The sequence below is a fragment of the Cebidichthys violaceus genome, unplaced genomic scaffold (genome assembly GCF_023349555.1).
Source record: "Cebidichthys violaceus isolate CVI_PGR_0920_01 unplaced genomic scaffold, fCebVio1.0.p SCAF_4, whole genome shotgun sequence".
In the NCBI taxonomy this organism is placed as follows: domain Eukaryota; kingdom Metazoa; phylum Chordata; class Actinopteri; order Perciformes; family Stichaeidae; genus Cebidichthys; species Cebidichthys violaceus.
This window is the reverse complement of record NW_027176594.1, coordinates 14340162-14360161: the sequence shown is the minus strand read 5'-3', so window position 1 is coordinate 14360161 and position 20000 is coordinate 14340162. Positions and strand designations below refer to the sequence as shown.

The following is a 20000-nucleotide window of genomic DNA, read 5'->3' as shown; positions in this document are numbered from 1 at the left end:
GCTGCAGCACAATGGGCCCTAAGGAAAGAGAGGTTTAAACTCACCCCCGACGGCAGATAGCAGCTGCTGCAGCAGATCCATGTAGACATGAACGGGGTTCGCCTCCGAACCCTTTGACTGAGACTCGGAGGTCAGCAGCGTGCGGACGTAGCGCCCGATGGCCGGCGCGTCGTCCTGCATGTCTGTCAGCCGAGCAGACAAGGGCTTGACCCCGGCGCTGTGGGCCAAACACATCCTCAGGTAGAGCACGATCTGTGAAGAAAGGGGGAGTTAGGCGTCTGCAGCAGCAACAACAACAACAACAACAACAACAAAAAAATGTGCAAACTCATCCAATGTCACAGCCTGATCACCAATTCATATTTACCTCCCCGAACGCAGATGGGTTGAAAGGGATAGTGTAGGTTCCAACAGTGTATTTAGCTGAAGTCTTCATCCTCTGAGCCGCCTGATAATGACCAGATAAAAAAAAAAAAAAAAAAAAAAAAAAAAAGATTAAATAATTTTTTCGCTACGCAAAAAATGTGTGGGTCTTCAAGAGACTGAAAAAGAAGTGCAGAGCCTCACCTTCTCCTGGACGTAGGCCACCATGTCAGGAAAAGAGGGCATTGGCTTTGGTCCCTCCTTCTCTGAGCTCTTGTTAGAAAAAGCTCTCAGCACCTTCTGGGCCTCCCCGGCAACCTCCTCCCTCCTAAAAATAACACGCAACGACAGCTCAGGTTATCTCCTGCAACACTCGGGGAAGGTAAACGACTAACGCCATTATTTTAGCGTTAAAATGCTAAGCAAGTGCAAGTGCTCTCGAGGCTCACTAAAATGCTTATTTGCGTTGCAATTAATTTGCCATTACATAGAAGTTTTCCGCGTTTCGGGACTTACGGGTCTCCAGCTGCCAGCAGCAGCAGGTATCTTGATGGCACGTGATCAGAAGCAAACACTGTGCTGGCAAACTTCATGGCCACCTGGCGAACCTGCACCTCCGGCTGCCACAAAAAGAGTTGTTGATTATGCCTCATTCTGACTTACTAAACTCATCAACATTTGTTTTTTTGTTTCTTTATTAACCGAATACCTCGTTTACCCACGTGGACTCACCTTTCCAATATATGCAGCCACTAGGGCCTCCATTAGGTTCAGCAGTGCCCCCTGCAGGTTGGCGTAAGCGCCAACCATCATAGACAAAGCTTCCTGAATGGCAAGACGGACATCAGACTCCTCCTACAGAAAAAGACAGATTTTTGGAAACATCAGTCAGATACTCCCTTTGAATCTTCTTAGAATTAAGGCTAAGAAAATAAACTTTTTTTAGAATGTATTGTTGTTAGAGATCTTCCACTTACCTTGCACATGGACTCAAAAAACTGCTGCACAAGTGCAATATCCTTTGTGAACAGCTGTGGCATGCGGCTAGAGGAGAGGATATAAAATGTAGAATATTTTTAAATACTAAAATCCCAAACCAAGCTGGTGACGTTTAAGAAAAACAGGGGAGTCATTTCATTTTACCTTGACAGCTTTCCAACAGCAGAGTAGGCAACACATAGTAGCTTAGGGTCCTGCAAGAACAAATGTTTAGTAATATATATACACACACACACACACACACACACACACACACACACACACACACATACATATACACACACACACACACACACACACACACACACACATATACACATATATATATATATACACACACACACACACACACACACACACACATATATACACACATACATACACACACATATATACATACATACATATATATATACACACACACACACACACACACACACACACACACACACACACACACACACACACACACACACACTACAAGTGTGTGTTGCCATATGTAGTTTTACCTCCTTGTATTCATTGATGAGCTTGGTGAGACCATTTAGCAGCATTAGTCCCAAAGGTTTATTAGTGTCAGGACATCTAAAAACATATAAAGCCAAATATTATTTTTCAAATGCAAATTAATATTTCGTGTAAAGAAATGAAACATGGATGTATCTAGAAAAAAAACAACAAAAAAACTTTTCTTACACCATGCAGATGTGATGGACAAACTGCAAGGTGAGGGACAGGAGCTTGTTGTTGGTGTTGGCTCCAAACAGACCGTCATACACAACCTACGGAGGAAAAGAAAGAAAAGCAGCGATTGCGTCGCACACAGGAGCGTTTGGAAAAAGGACTTAGCCGAAACACCAGACTTAGTCTAAATATTGAGAATACACAAATGCACCTGCAAACACGGATGCAGAGCCTACCTGGATGTTGGCTGGAAAGCACTCTGCGGCTAGGCGTGACCGCAGAAGATGTGGCAGGATCTTCAGCTTGACTCTTGTGCTGACTGGCTCATGTTTCAGCTCTTGCTTCACATTGCCTCCCTAGTGCACATACAAAACAGTATTATATACTCCATATTTAAAAAATGATTTAAAAAAGTAAGTTAAAAAATTAACTGACGAGTTTACGAACCTTTGATTTAAGAGGAACGTCCCCCAGATACACCTTGTACATCTTGTTGATAATTAGAGGATTGTTCCAGTCGATGATGCTGGAAGATAATGAAACACAAGAACACAACCAATGGTATGAATACAAGTTTGTACTTTCAAAAGGATTTAGATACCAGCCTCTCAATCTCTTAAACTTGGCCTGAGAAAAATGTTTTTGACAAAGAAATCAATTTGAGAACATTTATTTTATCTTGTGCATACCTATTAATTAGATAATTCATTGTACCACATACTGAGTTCAAGGTAAGACTACTGCGCGCGTGACTTAATGAACCAGAGACGACTCCAGCTCCTTCACCAACCTCTGTTTGCTCTTCAGCTCCAGATCAGCAGCAGTGGCCACACCGTGTCGGGTGTCGCTCGACGCCACCACCAGGTGCACCACCGTCTCCACCTCCGGGATTTGCTTTGCCTCCATGAACTTCACTATGCCCAGTTTACACTGTCCAAACCAAACACAGGATGAAGGGATTAGAATCGTTAAACAGCCCTCCAAATACAGGGGCTCAGGCATAAAAGTGCATTGAATATCTATTATCTGATAGTTTTAGAAGCTTGTGTTGAATTTGAGAGATAACTCCAACTTTTGGGATGGTGTTATCTTTGTCAGGAAGGCATACACAAACATAATAAAATATAGCCACTACTCGTACTCCAGTGACTGTACCTGCTCCAGCTGCTCAGCGCTCCACTGGGCCTCTCCAATCACCCTCTTGGCAGCATAGACACTCATCCCTGGGGGAGGCTGGGGGAGACCCTGGCCACCTGCGGCCGCCGTCCCCTCTGCAGGACTTCCCTGGGAGGAGGAGGGAGCAGGGCGAGTCGGGGATTCATTCAGCACAAACCTAGAGGAAACGGAACGAGTGACAGGTCAGCGTTCTTGCTCAAACGCTGAAGAGTTGGACCACTCCGAGCACTAGAGAGCACGCGGCGGGAACTCACCCGTAAGGCATCAGTAAAACATCCAACATGAACTCCAGCAGCAGCTGCACCGTCTTTGGCCTCTCAGATAAGTTAAATGGAGACGCGATCTTGGAGGTGTCTGCAGGATACTTCATATGGTAAAGAGTAGGGATCAGCAGGTGCATCAGGCTAAGAGAAGAAAGCGAGAGTGAAGCAAAACCATAGTCCAACAAGGAACGGAGAGGGGTCAGCCCCATATACAGAACCCATGTTTAACCTAATACACGTGTCAATCAAGCAAAAACTTGAGTGGCTCTAAAAAAACCAAACTAATCTTGTTTTAATCCAGTATTGTGATAATAGTAAATATGCATGTGCATCCTACAGTGTGTGTGTGTGTGTGTGTGTGTGTGTGTGTGTGTGTGTGTGTGTGTGTGTGCATGCACGTGTCCCCTCACCTGTCCTGCTGCGGCTGAGGCTTGCCCTCCATGGCAGTGAGGAGGGTGGGGGCCAGCTCGCACTGTTTCCCCACCTCCAGACGAGGGTAGCCCATTTTGATGTAGATGATGGTGAAATTCTACAAAACACATGGATTGAACGATCACCATCACGACTTAAAACTAAATAAAAATGGAATCACTTCTTAAATATCAAGACAGATGAAATAAAATCCACGTCAGTGAAAACTAAATCTACCATTTTTAACATACGGTATTAAAACTTAAGGTGTTAAAACACAGTTGCAGACTGGTAGATATGTTATCAGTCTCTGGAATTAGTTCTTAGTGAACTTACCAATAACCAACTTTATTTGTAAATGCTTTTTTTGCACTACACCCTCAATAGCGATTACACGTACCTACACATATTGAAAATGCTCAACTCTGTGATTGTATCATGAATGCATATGAAAGCTTCTGGCTTCATTAGAACTGCGTTGTAAACTTTCATTCTTACCGTCACAAAGGAGGCGGCAGCGGGATCTTGGTACTGTACCAACAGAGTTTCTACTGGCAGCTGAATCTTCGGTCTGCTTTTGATCCTCTTGTTCAAATGGACCAACAACTCCATTACCTAGCAGAGGAGGCACAGAAAGCCATTTGGTGGTTTGATCAACAAATGCAAAGAAAACTCACTGGCAAAACTGGAGGATCAAAGGTCATTACAAGCATGTTTGCATACAGTGGATGTTTTATGGCTTTGACTTTAATTTTGTTGATTAAAAAAAAAAGCCAATATTTGAGGGAGAGGTTCTAATGGCCTTTCACTGCATATTATTCACATATCTCTGAGGTGTAGCTTGAGCAGAGACTCATGAGTCATTGTAATCTCTTTAGAGATATAGATGACACCCATCTTACTTTCTTTCGCACGCCCTCCTGAACGCTGGAGAGTTTGAGGAGCACAGGGGGAAGGAATTTGGAAATAATGTCCTGCAGCTGCTCATCAGTTTCTGCATGGCCCAGGCGAAGGAACACACGTTCCAGTTGATCTGTCAAAAAAACCAAAAACACATTGAACACATCTCTTTTGTCTCATTTTCTGGGTGGAATTTGTCACATCCCAAGAATAAACACTTAACATGAGACCAGTTTAGAAGCAATAAATCTGCTAAAATTAATTTGACAACAGTTTTCCATTCAATTATAGAAGCACAAACCAATTCCAATTGTGTTTATGCAACCACATGCAAAAAACACTGTGCGACCTTCAGCTCCATACAGGGGCAGTAAAATACACATAATTAAAAACGGACTAAAAACAGACCATCCTAGAATGACTTAAAGCTCGTGTAGCCAGCTGATGAGTTGGTGCCACCAGCACACAGTCTTCTCTCTTAGCATGGTCACTAACAGCTAGCTACAGTCACTGACAGACCAGCAACGCATTTCATATCATTTTAGACGCCATACCACCGTCTTTGCACAATCTCTGACAGCCTACGTATTTAGTCCTAAACGCTCTAAACATTCAGGTTGTGATTCTACAACTTAAAACTGTGCTTAATAAAAACGTATTAATAGCATACGTGATAGTTTCATTTTGACCATGACTGGGCAAACGGCCTCCAGACGTTAGCATTTTAGCTAGCAGTATAGCTGAGCAGCTAGCTACCGTCCCTGCACCAGTTTAAAACTGAAATAAGCTTTATCGTTACTTTTATAAAAACATCGCAATCGTTAGAATACAGAAGGATGATTGTTCATTTCATTTTTGACAGCCACGAATACAGCATTTTAAGAGATATTAATCACCAATACCGCAGAAAGAAACTTACTGAGTTCATCCTGGGCAGCCATGTTTGCAGAGCCACATCAGCGCCCCCACAGTTCACTGGTGTCACTGCACTCACTAGTGCCACTCCTTCATCACCGGCAGGCTCTCACATAAATCACTATTTAATTTAATTTGTACACATAGCCGTAGTTTATGGCAGTGCCACATTGTACATGTTTACAAGCAAATTACTTTATGTCCATTACAACAGTACACCAATGCTCTATTTCAATATTATGTCACAATATGCTGCTGTATTATATCGTTTTCTGGTACAACTAATACACACATTATATCCAGACGTACTTATATTGTTAATACGTGTCCCCTATAGGTCAAGATCAAACAGATGAGGGGGTCTTTCTGGTGATCTTTTTTTTTCCAACTTTATTTAAGTCACTGAAAATAACTGCAAGCCAGGCAATGTCTTTACATGAAAATATTCTAAATCATTGTGACAACAAAATAATAATCTAAGATTTGATATTGTGCAAGTTAGGGATAGAGCTTAGAAGATAAATCGTGCCAAAGGAGGATAAACACAAAACAGAGAGATTCTTCCCAAACTGGCAACCCAAAACTTGATTATGAAACATTAGAAAGTTATTGGTACTATCTTATTAATAAACTAATTAGTTACAACTTATACAATGTGCCCTAGAAGAAAATGGTACCATAGTGGTACCATTTAAACATATATAATAATGGTGTGTGTGTGTGTATATATATATATATATATATATATATATATATATATATATATATATATATATATATATATATATATATATATATATATATATATATACATTAATTGTATTGTTATTGATTAATTACTTCAGGACCAGAATATACAACTGATAAAAGCGTCAAGGCAAATGCATAAAACATGTGAAGTGTGCAAAAAGGCTGGAGCGGCAGGTGCACTTTGCACTAACATTGGCTGCGTTCCATTTCATCCACGCTCCTGCTGGTTCACAGATCTCACAGCGCGTGGATACGTCCTCCACACGACGGTTTGCCTTCCACCGCGTTCGTGCCTGTTTGCACGCAAACGCGGTTGAGCTGGAGTGGAGGCGGTCTGGAACGTGCCCTCGTCTCACTGGAAGAAGAAGCAGCAGCAGCAGCAGCAGCAGCCAGAGTAGCTGTCATGTGAATCAGCTGTACGAACAAGGAAGGGGATAAATAACAAATACGACTCCGTCTTTCTAAATCAAGGTAGAATACTATATACTTGTATGGAAACGACGTGTGATATACCGGCGTAAAATGGTGTTTGGTAGCTAGCTTTGAACCCGTTTATCAGAAAGCGGTGTGCATTTCGTGACCACTGTACAGAATTAGCCAAGCTATCAACAGCTAACCATTAGCGTTGCCAGCTAAAGAAGTTGGCAACGATGTATGATATCGACAAATGATGTATGCACGATATAAACATTAGACTCATTAATTTGTATCGCACAAAGTCACAAAGCCAAGCAGCTACAGCACGGGCCTATCTGCAGCCACCTTGCGAGAGGGGCATTTAAACCCCATCCACTCGTGCATTTAAGAAGTTGGCTAATGCTGCAGCTAGGTTAGCTTAAGAGCTAGCTATGCTTTCCTTGCCCAGCTGCTATTCCTGAGTGCTTTCGCGTCAGGTACCGTGCATGAATTATCAAATTCAAGTCAAACAGAACCCAATGAGCCTAACGTTACCATCTAAATATAAGTTAGCTAGCAAGCTGGGCTAGTTGTTCAGCCCTCACTTTGCATCATAACAACACGTAGGCTAGTTGGCTAGTTAGCCGGCTTTGTAGACAACAAAGCTCAGCCAAGCCACACACGTCCATGCAGTATTTACGGGTCTGCCGAGATTAATTTGTCCCAGGGCTTTAACAGGTTTGTTTCAATTAATAATAGGCCGAATACGCCAAATTTAGGATCCCCGTGTTTTGAAATGTTTGTTATAATATTTAAACAAAGACTTAACACATTGTGTCTAAACACTGTTACGTTAGCTGGTTTTTCTAAAACTTACAATTGCCTGTTACATAACCGGGTCGCACGCCATTATAATGTGGTTTGCAGTGAAGCAGCGTTATGATGAAATATAAGGTTGAAAATCCCAACAGCATCACTCGGGGCAATGTGATCCTTTGTCTGAATGCATAGTAAAGTCAGAGTTGGGAGTGGGGTGGGTGGATGGGACACAATCTCAAAAAGGGTTGTTGGCATCAGGAAGGATCAGAGGACCGAAGCGACATTTATTGAATCTCTACCTCCATCTAGTGGTTAGCCTGCCGCCATTACACACACCAACTGCCTTCTAGTCCAGTTACACACCTGTGAATGACATCTAGGGGTGCACATTTTGTGATAGTGTATTAAATAAGGTATTTGGCTAGGAAAAAACTAAATAATAATATAATACATTTTATTTATCGAGCGCTTTTCATAGTATTCAAAGACACTTTACATTAAAATCATCATATATAAAAGCTATACACTATAAAAAACATAAAACACACAATAATACACAAACCCACTTAAGACACTTTCCGCTAAAGAATTGTAATTACTGATATGAAATTCACTAGTATAATTTAATGCACCAATCACTTCAACGAGATGTGAAATGTAAGATGTGCCTACGTGTAAAATAGGTACAGAACTAATGTTATCAACCGGTTTGGTTATTAACTTACACTATATACGTATAAATACCCTCAACAAAAAAAAAAAAATGGCATCCACCAAAATCAGGTGACTCCAGTTAACAGAGATGAATTAAGCAAAATACCAAATTCAAAATAAGAAAATGGGTAATATGAGGACAGTATGTTAATATGAACGTGCTAGATGAATTAATCACCTTTTAACTTTAAAATACATTAACAATTTATACAATCAAAAATTAATTACTTTTCAGATATATTTCCATCTGGACTGTAAAAGCATCTCTATCTATATATAATAGCATCTATTCAGTACTTTCTGAATAGATTATATTTTACTTAAAAAGATTCAGCAGATTCTCTAGTCTGCCCAGATTTGAGCCGTTTACCTTTTCAGAATAGAGGATGTTTTTCCCCACATAGCTGTCAAAGTAATCAATATATTTTTACCATAGGGAATGTCTATCGCCATTACAATTTAAAAGCCACTTATAAAATGTAAGTTGATGTTGGAGCACATTTTTATTGTTAATTTTCTTTCTTCTTTCCCAGGTTATATCTGGTGAGGGGGCAGGATGGCGGGGGCAGAGGTGTACACCCCTGCAAACCCCACCTGCAAGATTATGACTTTCAGGCCCACGATGGAGGAGTTCAAAGACTTCAACCAGTACCTGGTTTATATGGAGTCTCAGGGGGCACACCGCGCAGGCCTGGCGAAGGTAATTTGGACAAAGTTTCAACCACCCAAAAATGGTTTGGGTCTCAGATCTGTGAGTGATGGACTTTGTTGCGTCCACACAGTTGGTGTGTCTGTGCATACAGTTGGACTGCTGTTGAAGAGGCTGATTATACATCATTCTGTAGTGAGGGCAGTTTTAGTCAGTCAGAAGAAAGAGACGTATATTCAGATATAGTGTGACATATTTCATACATAATTGGCTAGTTGCCCTTTGGACACGCTGGGTCAACTACTGCTGATTCCTAATGATGAAAAGCTGATCAGATGGACCTATTTGTATTAAGTCACTGTTGTATTTTCAACCGCAGTCCTCTCCTCTTCTGCTTGTCCCTCAGGTGATTCCTCCTAAAGGCTGGAAGCCCCGTCGTACCTATGACGACATCGATGATCTAATGATCGATGCTCCTATCCAGCAGATGATGGCTGGCCAATCAGGGCTCTTCACTCAATACAACATCCAGAAGAAGCCTCTCAGTGTGCAGGAGTTCAGGCGACTAGCAAACAGTGACATGTGAGTATTATGGAGTTCATTGTTTACATTCACAATGGCATTACATGCTGGTGCTGGAGTAAGAATCTAACTTTTTTATTTTTTATGTACACACTGTTTTATTTGAAGTCTGTTTTTATTTGTATTGTATTTTAAAGTGTGAATGCTGTTGTCTTAGCCGGGACTCCCTTAGAGATTCTGAATTTCAATGGGAATGTTCCTGGTAAAATAAATGCTAAATAAATCCGATGTGATTGTCCTCCTCAGGTACTGTACACCTCGCTACCTGAATTATGAAGATCTTGAGAGAAAATATTGGAAGAACCTGACTTTCGTCTCACCCATATATGGCGCTGATGTCAGTGGCAGCCTCTATGATGAGGTAGACCATTCATCTTTTTCCTTTGTTGCTTACTCTCTGTTTGTATTCTACTATTTCCACACATGTGTGTTCATTTCTGTCACCAGTTATTCAGTCCCTGTATGAGCACAGATTCAGTGTTTTAAATCTGTCAGTAATAGTAATAGTGGTCATCACTTTGGTGGCCTGAACAGCTGAGATAAATTATTGATTGGATTGACAAGTGTTGTTGTCAACCAGACTACAAATCTTCACGGTTGTTTCTAACCTCCTAGGATGTGGAGGAGTGGAACATTGGCCACCTGAACTCTATCTTGGATGTTATCGAGGAGGACTGTGGTGTATCCATCCAGGGGGTCAACACTCCATATCTATACTTTGGCATGTGGAAGACCACCTTCTCCTGGCACACTGAAGATATGGACCTGTACAGCATCAACTACCTCCACTTTGGAGAGCCCAAGTCCTGGTTAGTGTGGGGCAGGGATGGAGGTACAGGGGGGAAATGCAAAAAGAAGCAGTGATTGTGCAACAATTTCAAAACACCCTGACAACGTGCTTTATAATATAAACCGAACACATTTAGAACACAAAGGGAATGGAATGAACTGAAAGCCAAAACCCAAATGCATAAAAACACAAACTAGAATGTCATAAAACATCCAGAACATCACAGAAATTGTTCAGAATGGGAGCCCTGACAGCAAAGGCTCCATCACCTTTATGTGAGACTCTAGACCTTGGAATAACAACAAACGACGCAATCAAGGATCTAAGGGTGTGGGAAGGGACAAAGGGCAATAAGCGATCTGATAGATTAACTTTGGGCGAGGCCTCTCAGGGCTTTGTACATAATCAATCATATCTTAAAATCAATTCTAAACCCTGAAACCCATGCGCGTTAACCACAGTTAACTGGAGTTATTGGAGGTATGTCTCTGTGGCACTTTATCTTCTTCCCATGTGACCACAATGGAAGTAAAACTTGCAGGTTTTTTTGTGCTATTTAACCTTTTTAAAGTTTAGAGTAGTCATGTTAAATGGCATTTCTATATGTGGTGCATATTAACATAAAACCTTCCCATTTAAGGATCTGTTCATTTTATTTCTATGGTGTCACTACTCTTGTTTGGTGCGAAATGTTAAGGAAATACAAGTCAGACTATAGTGTGTGTGTGTGTGTGTGTGTGTGTGTGTGTGTGTGTGGAATGGATTCGCAGATGAGATTCATGTCCTTTTCATTATGCACGTCCATATTTGCTTCAGGGCTGCAAACTCCATCAATCACACTCTCCATTCAGATCCTATTCATGATTTAAAGTGGATTTAAATGGTGAATTACATATTATATGTTTGTTACAACCCTCATTCTATTAACCCGACCATTCCGTTGCATATGGCCCTCGAGTTTTGTTCCCTTTCTGCTTGTTTGCACACTGATGAGGTGGTTACCTGCAATAAGCGACTGCACTTTGGGGAGTCCAAATACTAGTGAGAATAGAAAATGTACAACATAAGCAGCAGTAGGGCCATCGTGTGTGTGTGTGTGTGTGTGTGTGTGTGTGTGTGTGTGTGTGTGTGTGTGTGTGTGTGTGTGTGTGTGTGTGTGTGTGTGTGTGTGTGTGTGTGTGTGTGTGTGTGGACCCTTTGTTATTCTCCAAGGGCGTAAGCATATGCTTTGATTTCTTGGATGCTATCATTCTTGTCTGTGCAGTAGAGCAAGACAACATTTAATATCCTAACCAGTCAACCACATGCTATGCATTGTTTCTGTAAATCCACCTCAAACACTTTAAAGCTGATTAGCACTGTAATCTAAGTTACTGGATTTTCTCGAAAAAAGAAAAGTTCTGTCATAATTGGCTCTATGACTGAGACCATCATCAATGGATTGTGTAATGAATACACAGTGACTGCACATGTAATTTACTGAAAAGAATAGTGGATTTATTGTTAAGTTACTCTTTAAGCAAGACATGGTAAGAACAGTCAAGATGAGACTGAAATTAAAGATCCAGTTTGCAGATTTTTAGATATAGATAGAAGATAACTGAATAATACTGTATTGGCCAGAGTGCATAGTAAGAATAAGTTAGAAACTATATATATATATATATATATATATATATATATATATATATTTATATATACACACTGTTTCTAACTTATTCGCACAGGTCTAATTGCTAGAGGGTTTGCATTTTTTAATGGAATAGGAGCTGGGCTTTAAGGGAGTTCATGTTAAAAATAATAAAGTGAAAGAAGAGGTGAAGAATGCAGGTAGATCAAAATGGAGTTTGCTTTTTATTTCTTTGTCAGCTCGGCTTGCTCCATTCCTCTCTCCCTCTTGCCCTGGAGGGAGTTCTGCTCATTAGAGCAGTGAGCCCTGCAACCCCACAGGGATCAGTGTCACAGCCAGACAGTGACACACACATACACACACAGAAACACAGACACACTCTCACATAGAGCCGCCTGATGATCCAAGCACCCACACACACATGCATACCCTTATCATCCAGCACACACACACATACACTCTTTCATCTTGCTGCTATTTTGACACCTCGTCCCTGGAGGGGAGCGGCTTAAAGATGCACCTCTCTCACCTCCTCTCAATCCCCTCCAACTCCAACTCCCCATGTCACCTCCACCTGAGGTTGCCTCTCCCTCTCAACCCGTCTCTCACTGCTCTGTTAAGCTGACGGGTGATGTCATGTTAGAAATGCCACAGACCTGAGGGCGGATAGTGCTAGTCAAATGGAATGCCTCGTCAAACCTTCAGGGTGTTCTGTCACCCTCCCCAGGTTTCTCGCCCGGGAACTTTTGGAATAGTTTAAATTTGGATTGCGTCAGCAGTGAGGCGCAAGGAAATGTGGAATAAGGACAAAATGAGATTACCTCTAGACTCGACACAGTTGGTGATCGTTATTCTGTCTCTGTCAGAGGTGGAACTAGGCTCCCTATTTTGAAATACAGTATTGCAGAAATTAAAGAGCAAATAGATTAGGCCCAGAAAAGTTAAAAGCATGTCATTAGAGTGTTTCTACAGTACATTTGAATACACTTCTATGGTGACATTTCTGTTATCATTTTTGATTAATGAGTAATAATGCACTGCTGGAAGAGGCTCATCAGCCTCGTTACAATTGTTCATTTATCCACCACTTGATGGCAGTCTTGAAATTGGAATAGCTTCTCTCGACATCTCGGCCGCAACTGTCAGCGGATGCTACAGTGTGTTCATTATGCCGACACTACAATGCATGTTCAGAATTTCCCCCTACACAGTCAAAAATAATTCAGTCTGCTCTATATCTATCTGTTGTGTCTCACAGGTATGCCATTCCCCCTGAGCATGGGAAGAGACTGGAGCGTCTGGCTACAGGTAAAACAATCATTTGTATTCTCTTTGTATAAATGGAGACGGGAGAGGTAATTGAATAATATATACAGAAGCAGGTCTGCATTAAACAACAAAGCACATCAATTAAACTCTGCAATGAGAGGGCATTAATGGCAACGCTAAAGATGCAGCATGCTAATGAGCTCTGACTACAAACATGCTCTGAGTAGAGATGTAAATGGTCAACATGCTTAATGTATTGACGAGCCACTTTAGGAAAATCCATACTGTAAGCTATCAAGAGACTAAATAAACTTCAATGCATATGATTACACACACAACTAAATAATTGTTTAAGTGTAATGTAAAATGAGGCCATTAGGTCTAAGATTTCAATGCTGATTACTTCACTGGATAAATGAAAATCCCAAAACGCTGAGAACGTAACCAAATATTTGAGTAGACTAACCTGTGCCTAGTTCTAATAGCCAACATTTCCTGGTTACATATTGTGAAATTATATTTCAGATGAACATTTGCTGGGTTTCTTTGGTGTTTCATGTATCATTGTGAATTGAATTCCATTTCCATTGTCTTGTCAGACAAAACGAGCAATTTAAAGACATTATTTTGAGCTATGGTAACTTTTGATGGATGTTTGTCATATTTTTTGTCATTTTATAAACAAATGAATTGATCCATTTTATAATAAATTAGTTTTGTTATAATAATAATCATTAGTTCCAGCCCTAATGGAAAACAAGACATAACTGTGCAAAGGTTGAAAGTGTTATAAGCAGAACATCCACCTCTCACTTATCTTTTTATTCATGTATGTTTTTTTCCTTTTTCCGTCGGGCTTACACTCTGTTAACGGTGTGTACGTGCACATCTTTGTCAGGTTTCTTTCCCAACAGCTTCAAGGGGTGTGAGGCTTTTCTTCGTCACAAGATGACTCTAATCTCCCCTTCCATACTTAAGAAGTATGGCATTCCCTTTGATAAGGTAGGCTCTGAGCTCTCAGCTCCTCTTCTTGCCATTTATGCTCCCTTTATTTACCAACTTTCTGGAAACACATTTTCTTGCCAGTAAAATGAGCAGGGTTTGCTTCAACTGAAACCTGCAGTGGCTTATTTGAATGTTTTTTATTTGTTGTCTTTTACGTGCACATTTTTGAAAAACAAAAGTTAGTGTTTTTGTCACTTATGCTTTCTTATACACTAATGTATCCCCTGTGTCTTTCTCCCTTCTTACCATAAATTGATACTAGATTACTCAGGAAGCTGGAGAGTTCATGATCACCTTCCCTTATGGCTACCATGCTGGCTTCAATCATGGCTTCAACTGTGCAGAGTCCACTAACTTCGCCACTGTGCGCTGGATAGACTATGGCAAAGTAGCCACACAGGTAACATTCAGCTGAGAACCTTCATTAAAACTGTGCACCGCTTCATGTCTTTGGAAGGTTTACCAAAGAAGTGTCTCGGGTTTGAATACGGTAAAAATCACAGATGAAAGTCCCGGTCATACAGTGTCAGATTATATCCTCTGTCTCTCCTCTAGTGCACATGTAGCAAGGACATGGTGAAGATATCCATGGAACCCTTTGTGAAACGCTTTCAACCTGACCGCTACTCTAACTGGATGGTGGGCAAAGATTCTGCACCTCCCGACCACATACTTGCGACTCCCAGTACAACACCGGAGCTGCAGAGCTGGTTGCAGAGGCGGCGCAAAAACAAACCTACTAACAAAGGGTACTGTTCTCACATTCAGACAATGTTTCTTCTGTTTCCTGTGACATACTGTTAGTCTGCTGCAGCTAATGGTGCTGCTGGGGTTTTAATCTGGTGTAGGAGTGGTGCTGATTGTATATTTATGATCAATTGTTTTTAATATCATACACAGTCCTCATCAACGTTAATAAAGATTTGATTTTGTATCAGAAAAACAACATTTATTTATTAAAGTTCCAATGCAATATTTGGGGATGCATCAGATTGTGATGATGAACTTGGTGCCTGTGACTAATATATGTGGCCCGAAATATTTGACAGCTGCAAAAGCAAAATGCCATTGTCTCATAAGTCACAACATCCTGCATTTGCTTTCATCGATTTCTAGTGTTAATCCGGGTTTTTGATTTTCAATCTTCTCCGATCTATCTCCCTTCTTCCAGCTGCACCCACTCTCGAATGCGCTCCAAGCGCCTCCGAACCACCGAGGAGCCCATTGGCCTGGATGGCAGCTCAGCATTGACCAGCAGCAAGAGGAAAGGCCTAAGTGGTCCGCCTGGGCCCAAGGTGCGAAGGACTGTGGCAGGGACAAGCTGCAGGGAAGAAGAGAAGAAAAAGGAAGCAGAGTCAAAGCACAACCAAAACCACAGCTCTGTTCACCTTCCTGGTAAGAGACAGTAGTCGGTGTATGTACGTGCATGATTGACACAGTTAGTCTGCGTGCCTGTTTTTTTTTTTTTTTTACATTTTGCTAATACCTCTCATCTGAGGTCTATGAAAACATGTTTTGACTACCCTTGCTTACTTAGTGAACCCATCCTTTTATCTTCAACAGGTCCTTGCAGGCAGATGTGTGTGGTCAAGGTGAATCGTGTGGAGAGTAATAGTTTGGGATTTTTGAATAAGGAGCCATCCCATAACTCTCGCTGCAGCTCCGTTCCCTCCCCTGCTTCAGCAGTGAAGAAGGACATAAAGGCAGAGATGGGCACACATATTGACCCTCAAAGCCTCTCAGGGTCAGGGGTCATGAGCAGGACTCCTGAAGGACTCAGACAATGGCCTGAGGCTACCCAGATGCATCTGGGAAATAATGAGCCACGCTGCTGCTCTCCTGAACCACAAGACCTCTCAACTTCTCAGGACTGCTCTATCAGGGTCTCTCCCCTGGAGGCCAACGAACTCTGCTCATCTTCCCACACAACGAGCACTGCTGCTGAGACGAGCTTGCCTCCCTCTGACTCTGAAGCTCAGGCCTCTAGTTCCTCGTGTAGAGAAGCCACTTTAAGCCTAACACCAAACACTGACGGTAGCATGGACACGGGTACTGAGAATTACACTAACAGCACTGCTGAAGCAGAGAAAACGGACACAGTTGTTCACACAAAACATATCAATCCACACTCCACTACAGAAGCACTTTATGATCTCAAAACTGAGCCCGTAGAGGCGGATAGCTACACATTATGTGGCTCCTTCTCCCCTTCAGGACACAATCGCAGTTTGGAAAAAAAACGCATTAAGGAAAATCTTTTCCCTCCTCTGCTGCACAGGAATGCAGTGGATATGCCACGACTCACTCCGGAGCCAGCAGATAAGGTTGGAATCTGCCCTTTGCCCCCCGTGCTTATCCAGGAGATGCCCTCGCTCACCCCGGCTGATGACGGGCTAGCCATTGTCCCAAAAGCCAGATCGTGCAGTGAGCAGGTCGCACCCGTGCTTCAGCGGGAGACGCCAACCAGCTCTCCATCCTCGCATCGAGCCGAGCAGGAAGAGAGAGAAGCCGACATAGTGATGTCAAAAGAACCTCTTACTGGAGAACACGCCAACAAGTGGCATTTAGATTCTCCATATAATTGTGATGGGGCGGCAGTGTCTGGTTTAGAAGGAAACACGGCTCATTTAACCACCGATGCTCTGCACAAAAAAACATCTGGTGGTGTTCGTGAAATGCTAATAATGCCAGGAATTGCTGCAGAGAAGGACCATACAAAGCTGGAAAACGTTACTACTGGACAGACTGATGCTTCCTCTCGCCAGCTAGTTCAGAGCGCTGCACCTCATTCAGAGCAGCAGTCCAGCTCAGCAGTGTTGGCAAGTGGAGATAACTCGGCTCAGAGGGACAGCGCATTCAGTCTGAGCAGTTGTGGCTCTCTTTTAACTGGCACCTCACACAATAATCCCCCAACCCCTTCCCCTCCATTATGCACTCAGAGTGACAGTCACCTAGCATTACAACTCCACCACCACACTACATACTCCCCTCTGCATTGTACTTCCGAGAACCCATACATGGAGCCCAAACCCTTCTCCAGCAGCATCTGGAAAAACTTCAATTCCCAGGGTCCTGCAGTACTCATTCAGAGTCTGCACCCAGAACTCCCCTCTGATTTCACCCACGACCCCCTGCCTTACACCATGTGGACTGAACCTCAGTGCAAAGAAGTCACAGACCTGGAGGACGCAGAGCAAGACCTCCGGGAGTCAGAGAACCAGGAGGAGGAAGGCGGACCTCTCACCTGGGCCCAGCTCGAGCCCACCTCGCTGGTTTCAGTCGGTGCTGTGGAGCCCCTGGGGCTTTGTGGAGATTTTGAGCTCCATAGAGGGGAAGCAGAAGGGTCTGAAGCGCTTTCCTTGTGCAGGGAGCTGGGGAGACAAAGGGAGGCAGAGGAGAGTCTACACTCGGTCACTGCTGTTTCACCTCTCGGGATGGGAAGAGGAGAACAGGATGGAGTGTCTGATATGGAAGAAGGGGGATCTGATGGCGATGAGGCGGAGCAGCAAAGTAGTGCCAAGGGAGAGAGCAGTAGCGACTCATCTGACAATGAGGAGGAGGAAGAGGAAGAAGAAGAGGAGGAAAATGATACGAGTAACTGCGAGTGTGATGAATCAGGCCTGGAACCTGGGGAGGTTTGTGCCGTGAGTGCTCTTGTACACACAGGCATACACATTTAGTCTTTTTATACAAATACAGATTATTTTTCAATTCTTAATGCTTTTCAATTATGCTTATTCATGCCAGTATGCTGCCCTGTCGGTGAAGAGGACCACTAAGAGCTGGCGCCACCCACTCAGGAAGCCTACGGCGAGGGCTGTACCCACTGCTGTCAAACAACAGGCTGCCAGTGACGATGGTGGGAACTCACTCACTCACCCACACACACACACACACACACACACACACACACACACACACACACACACACACAGTTCACACAGTTCACTGAGAGGTACCGCTAAGGTTTAGCCTTTAAAAAAGACTCCCAACATTCAGACAGTGACACATGCACATGCTGGAAGCCAAGAGCCATGCTCATTTTAATAAAAACATGGGACATTTCCTTTTGTGGTCGGTGCTTCATAGGGATGGCACCAGGCCAGAAACCATGATCCTTTGACTTCTGCTGGTTGCATTGCAGTGAACCAGAATACAGTTGCCAAACCCCAATTGTTAGCATACTTAGAAACCATGACATTTTCTTTGTTAAAAGGTAGTTTTCACTAGCAAGACAATAAACTCAGAAGGAATCAAATTGATTTTGTTGTCTTAATGCTGTTGATAACACACTTTTTAAAAAGTAAGTACTGCCAGGTAACGTTCTGCGGTGTTCTCCCACGGCGTAGCTTTTTATAACCACGGAGCCGTTCCTCTCTGCGGTCCCTTCTTCCCCTCCTCATTTTTCTCATTTTATGTCCCCCCAAATGGTTCGTCTGACGTCAATGCACACATAAACCAAACAGATTTAACTCTCCGGCCTACCACAGTAAATTGACCTCGTGATAGATACTCTGTTTGTTTTCATGGTTTTAACAGGGTGGGAGGCAGGGCCCTCAATTAACATCTACTAATGCACATATACACACAGTCATATTCATCATCTCCATGGTTGTGAAAACGGATGAATAATTCAGCAGCCATTTTAGTTGTTTATCCCGGAGAAATGACTGTGGCTGTGAGAAGCCTATTTTATGATGATGAGAGCTCTTAATCATTTTGGGTATTTTTTTAAATATTTTTTTTTATAAACACAATTCATTGAAATAGTTTTTCAGGTCACTGGAGGAAATTGTCACCACTGTGGCTGGATTAGATCTGACTTGGCAGCAAGTCTATTAATGCTGCAGAAGTCAATAGTGAGAACGATGCTGTGATTCTGATATTCAGGGTACACGATTATTTCAGAGTCAGAACAGGCTTAATTAACCAACTACCAGACAAGAGATTTGTTCTCTGTATTGCATGAATCATCATCTGGGCCATAGTAAAAAAAAAATTAAAAAAAATGAATACATAAAAAGCACTAGTTGAATATATATAAGTGGTTGTAAGGCTTTGTTGTGTCTCCACTTAGAGCCCCCTGAAGCTAGCCTAGCAGAGGAGGAGGAGCAGGAAATGGAGGCGTGGGCGAAGCCCCTCATCTACCTGTGGCAGAACAGGAAGAGCTGCTTCACCGCGGAGAGGGAGTTCAATTCCCATGCAGCCACCATGCAGCCACACTGTGCTGTGTGCACACTCTTCATGCCCTATTATCAGGTAAAGCGGTCAACAAAAAAAAAATATATATACACACACACACACACACACACACACACACACACACACACACACACACGGTGTCATTTGTTGGATGTTTGATTCCAAAATGCATTCCAGTTTCATTAGTGCCTATATCTGTTCCATATGAGGATATGATTGTATCTCCTAGCCACCGAGCTGAAGATGGAGGAATCAATACTAGCAGATCACATCCAGTCGGACTCTTTGCTTTCGCTCCTTAAGCCCCGCAGGATTTATCTTTGCTGGTGAGGTGGGCAGATTTCAGTTTTACCTGCGCTGATCATCTGGAACATATATGTCTTTCACCCCCCACCGTAGAAATACTCATAGCCACAATTACTTACTGTTTTTCCGGCAAACATGCAGGTCCTTCCTTTATTTAAGTCCAGTCTGGAGTACTTT

General features: G+C 42.5%; 2 protein-coding genes across 8 annotated transcripts in view; one reads left to right on the top strand and one right to left on the bottom strand.

Annotated features, from left to right (window-relative positions):
* Positions 1–5751, bottom strand: part of ecpas (Ecm29 proteasome adaptor and scaffold) — a 19936-nt gene extending 14185 nt beyond the window's left edge. For both annotated transcript variants that reach the window (XM_068726824.1, XM_068726825.1), the window contains exons 1-18: positions 5716–5751; positions 4799–4929; positions 4395–4511; positions 3896–4014; positions 3477–3626; positions 3202–3379; positions 2837–2976; positions 2494–2572; positions 2283–2402; positions 2059–2144; positions 1872–1947; positions 1507–1556; positions 1341–1407; positions 1096–1218; positions 880–983; positions 568–691; positions 368–448; positions 45–252 (exon numbers count right to left, since the gene is read on the bottom strand). In XM_068726824.1, the coding sequence (XP_068582925.1) occupies positions 45–252; positions 368–448; positions 568–691; positions 880–983; positions 1096–1218; positions 1341–1407; positions 1507–1556; positions 1872–1947; positions 2059–2144; positions 2283–2402; positions 2494–2572; positions 2837–2976; positions 3202–3379; positions 3477–3626; positions 3896–4014; positions 4395–4511; positions 4799–4929; positions 5716–5737 (1975 nt within the window). In that variant the 5' untranslated portion in view covers positions 5738–5751. The remainder of the gene's footprint in view (positions 1–44; positions 253–367; positions 449–567; positions 692–879; positions 984–1095; positions 1219–1340; positions 1408–1506; positions 1557–1871; positions 1948–2058; positions 2145–2282; positions 2403–2493; positions 2573–2836; positions 2977–3201; positions 3380–3476; positions 3627–3895; positions 4015–4394; positions 4512–4798; positions 4930–5715) is intronic.
* Positions 5752–6702: 951 nt separating this feature from the next.
* kdm4c (lysine (K)-specific demethylase 4C) overlaps positions 6703–20000 on the top strand; it is a 26557-nt gene continuing 13259 nt past the window's right edge. For 4 of the 6 annotated variants that reach the window (XM_068727799.1, XM_068727797.1, XM_068727794.1 and 1 more), the window contains exons 1-13: positions 6703–6932; positions 8924–9090; positions 9446–9621; positions 9868–9982; positions 10237–10430; positions 13300–13349; positions 14209–14312; positions 14578–14715; positions 14871–15064; positions 15487–15710; positions 15879–17959; positions 18063–18174; positions 19393–19574. In XM_068727799.1, the coding sequence (XP_068583900.1) occupies positions 8947–9090; positions 9446–9621; positions 9868–9982; positions 10237–10430; positions 13300–13349; positions 14209–14312; positions 14578–14715; positions 14871–15064; positions 15487–15710; positions 15879–17959; positions 18063–18174; positions 19393–19574 (3714 nt within the window). In that variant the 5' untranslated portion in view covers positions 6703–6932; positions 8924–8946. The remainder of the gene's footprint in view (positions 6933–8923; positions 9091–9445; positions 9622–9867; positions 9983–10236; positions 10431–13299; positions 13350–14208; positions 14313–14577; positions 14716–14870; positions 15065–15486; positions 15711–15878; positions 17960–18062; positions 18175–19392; positions 19575–20000) is intronic. The other 2 variants (XM_068727795.1, XM_068727793.1) reach the window with 2 other exon arrangements.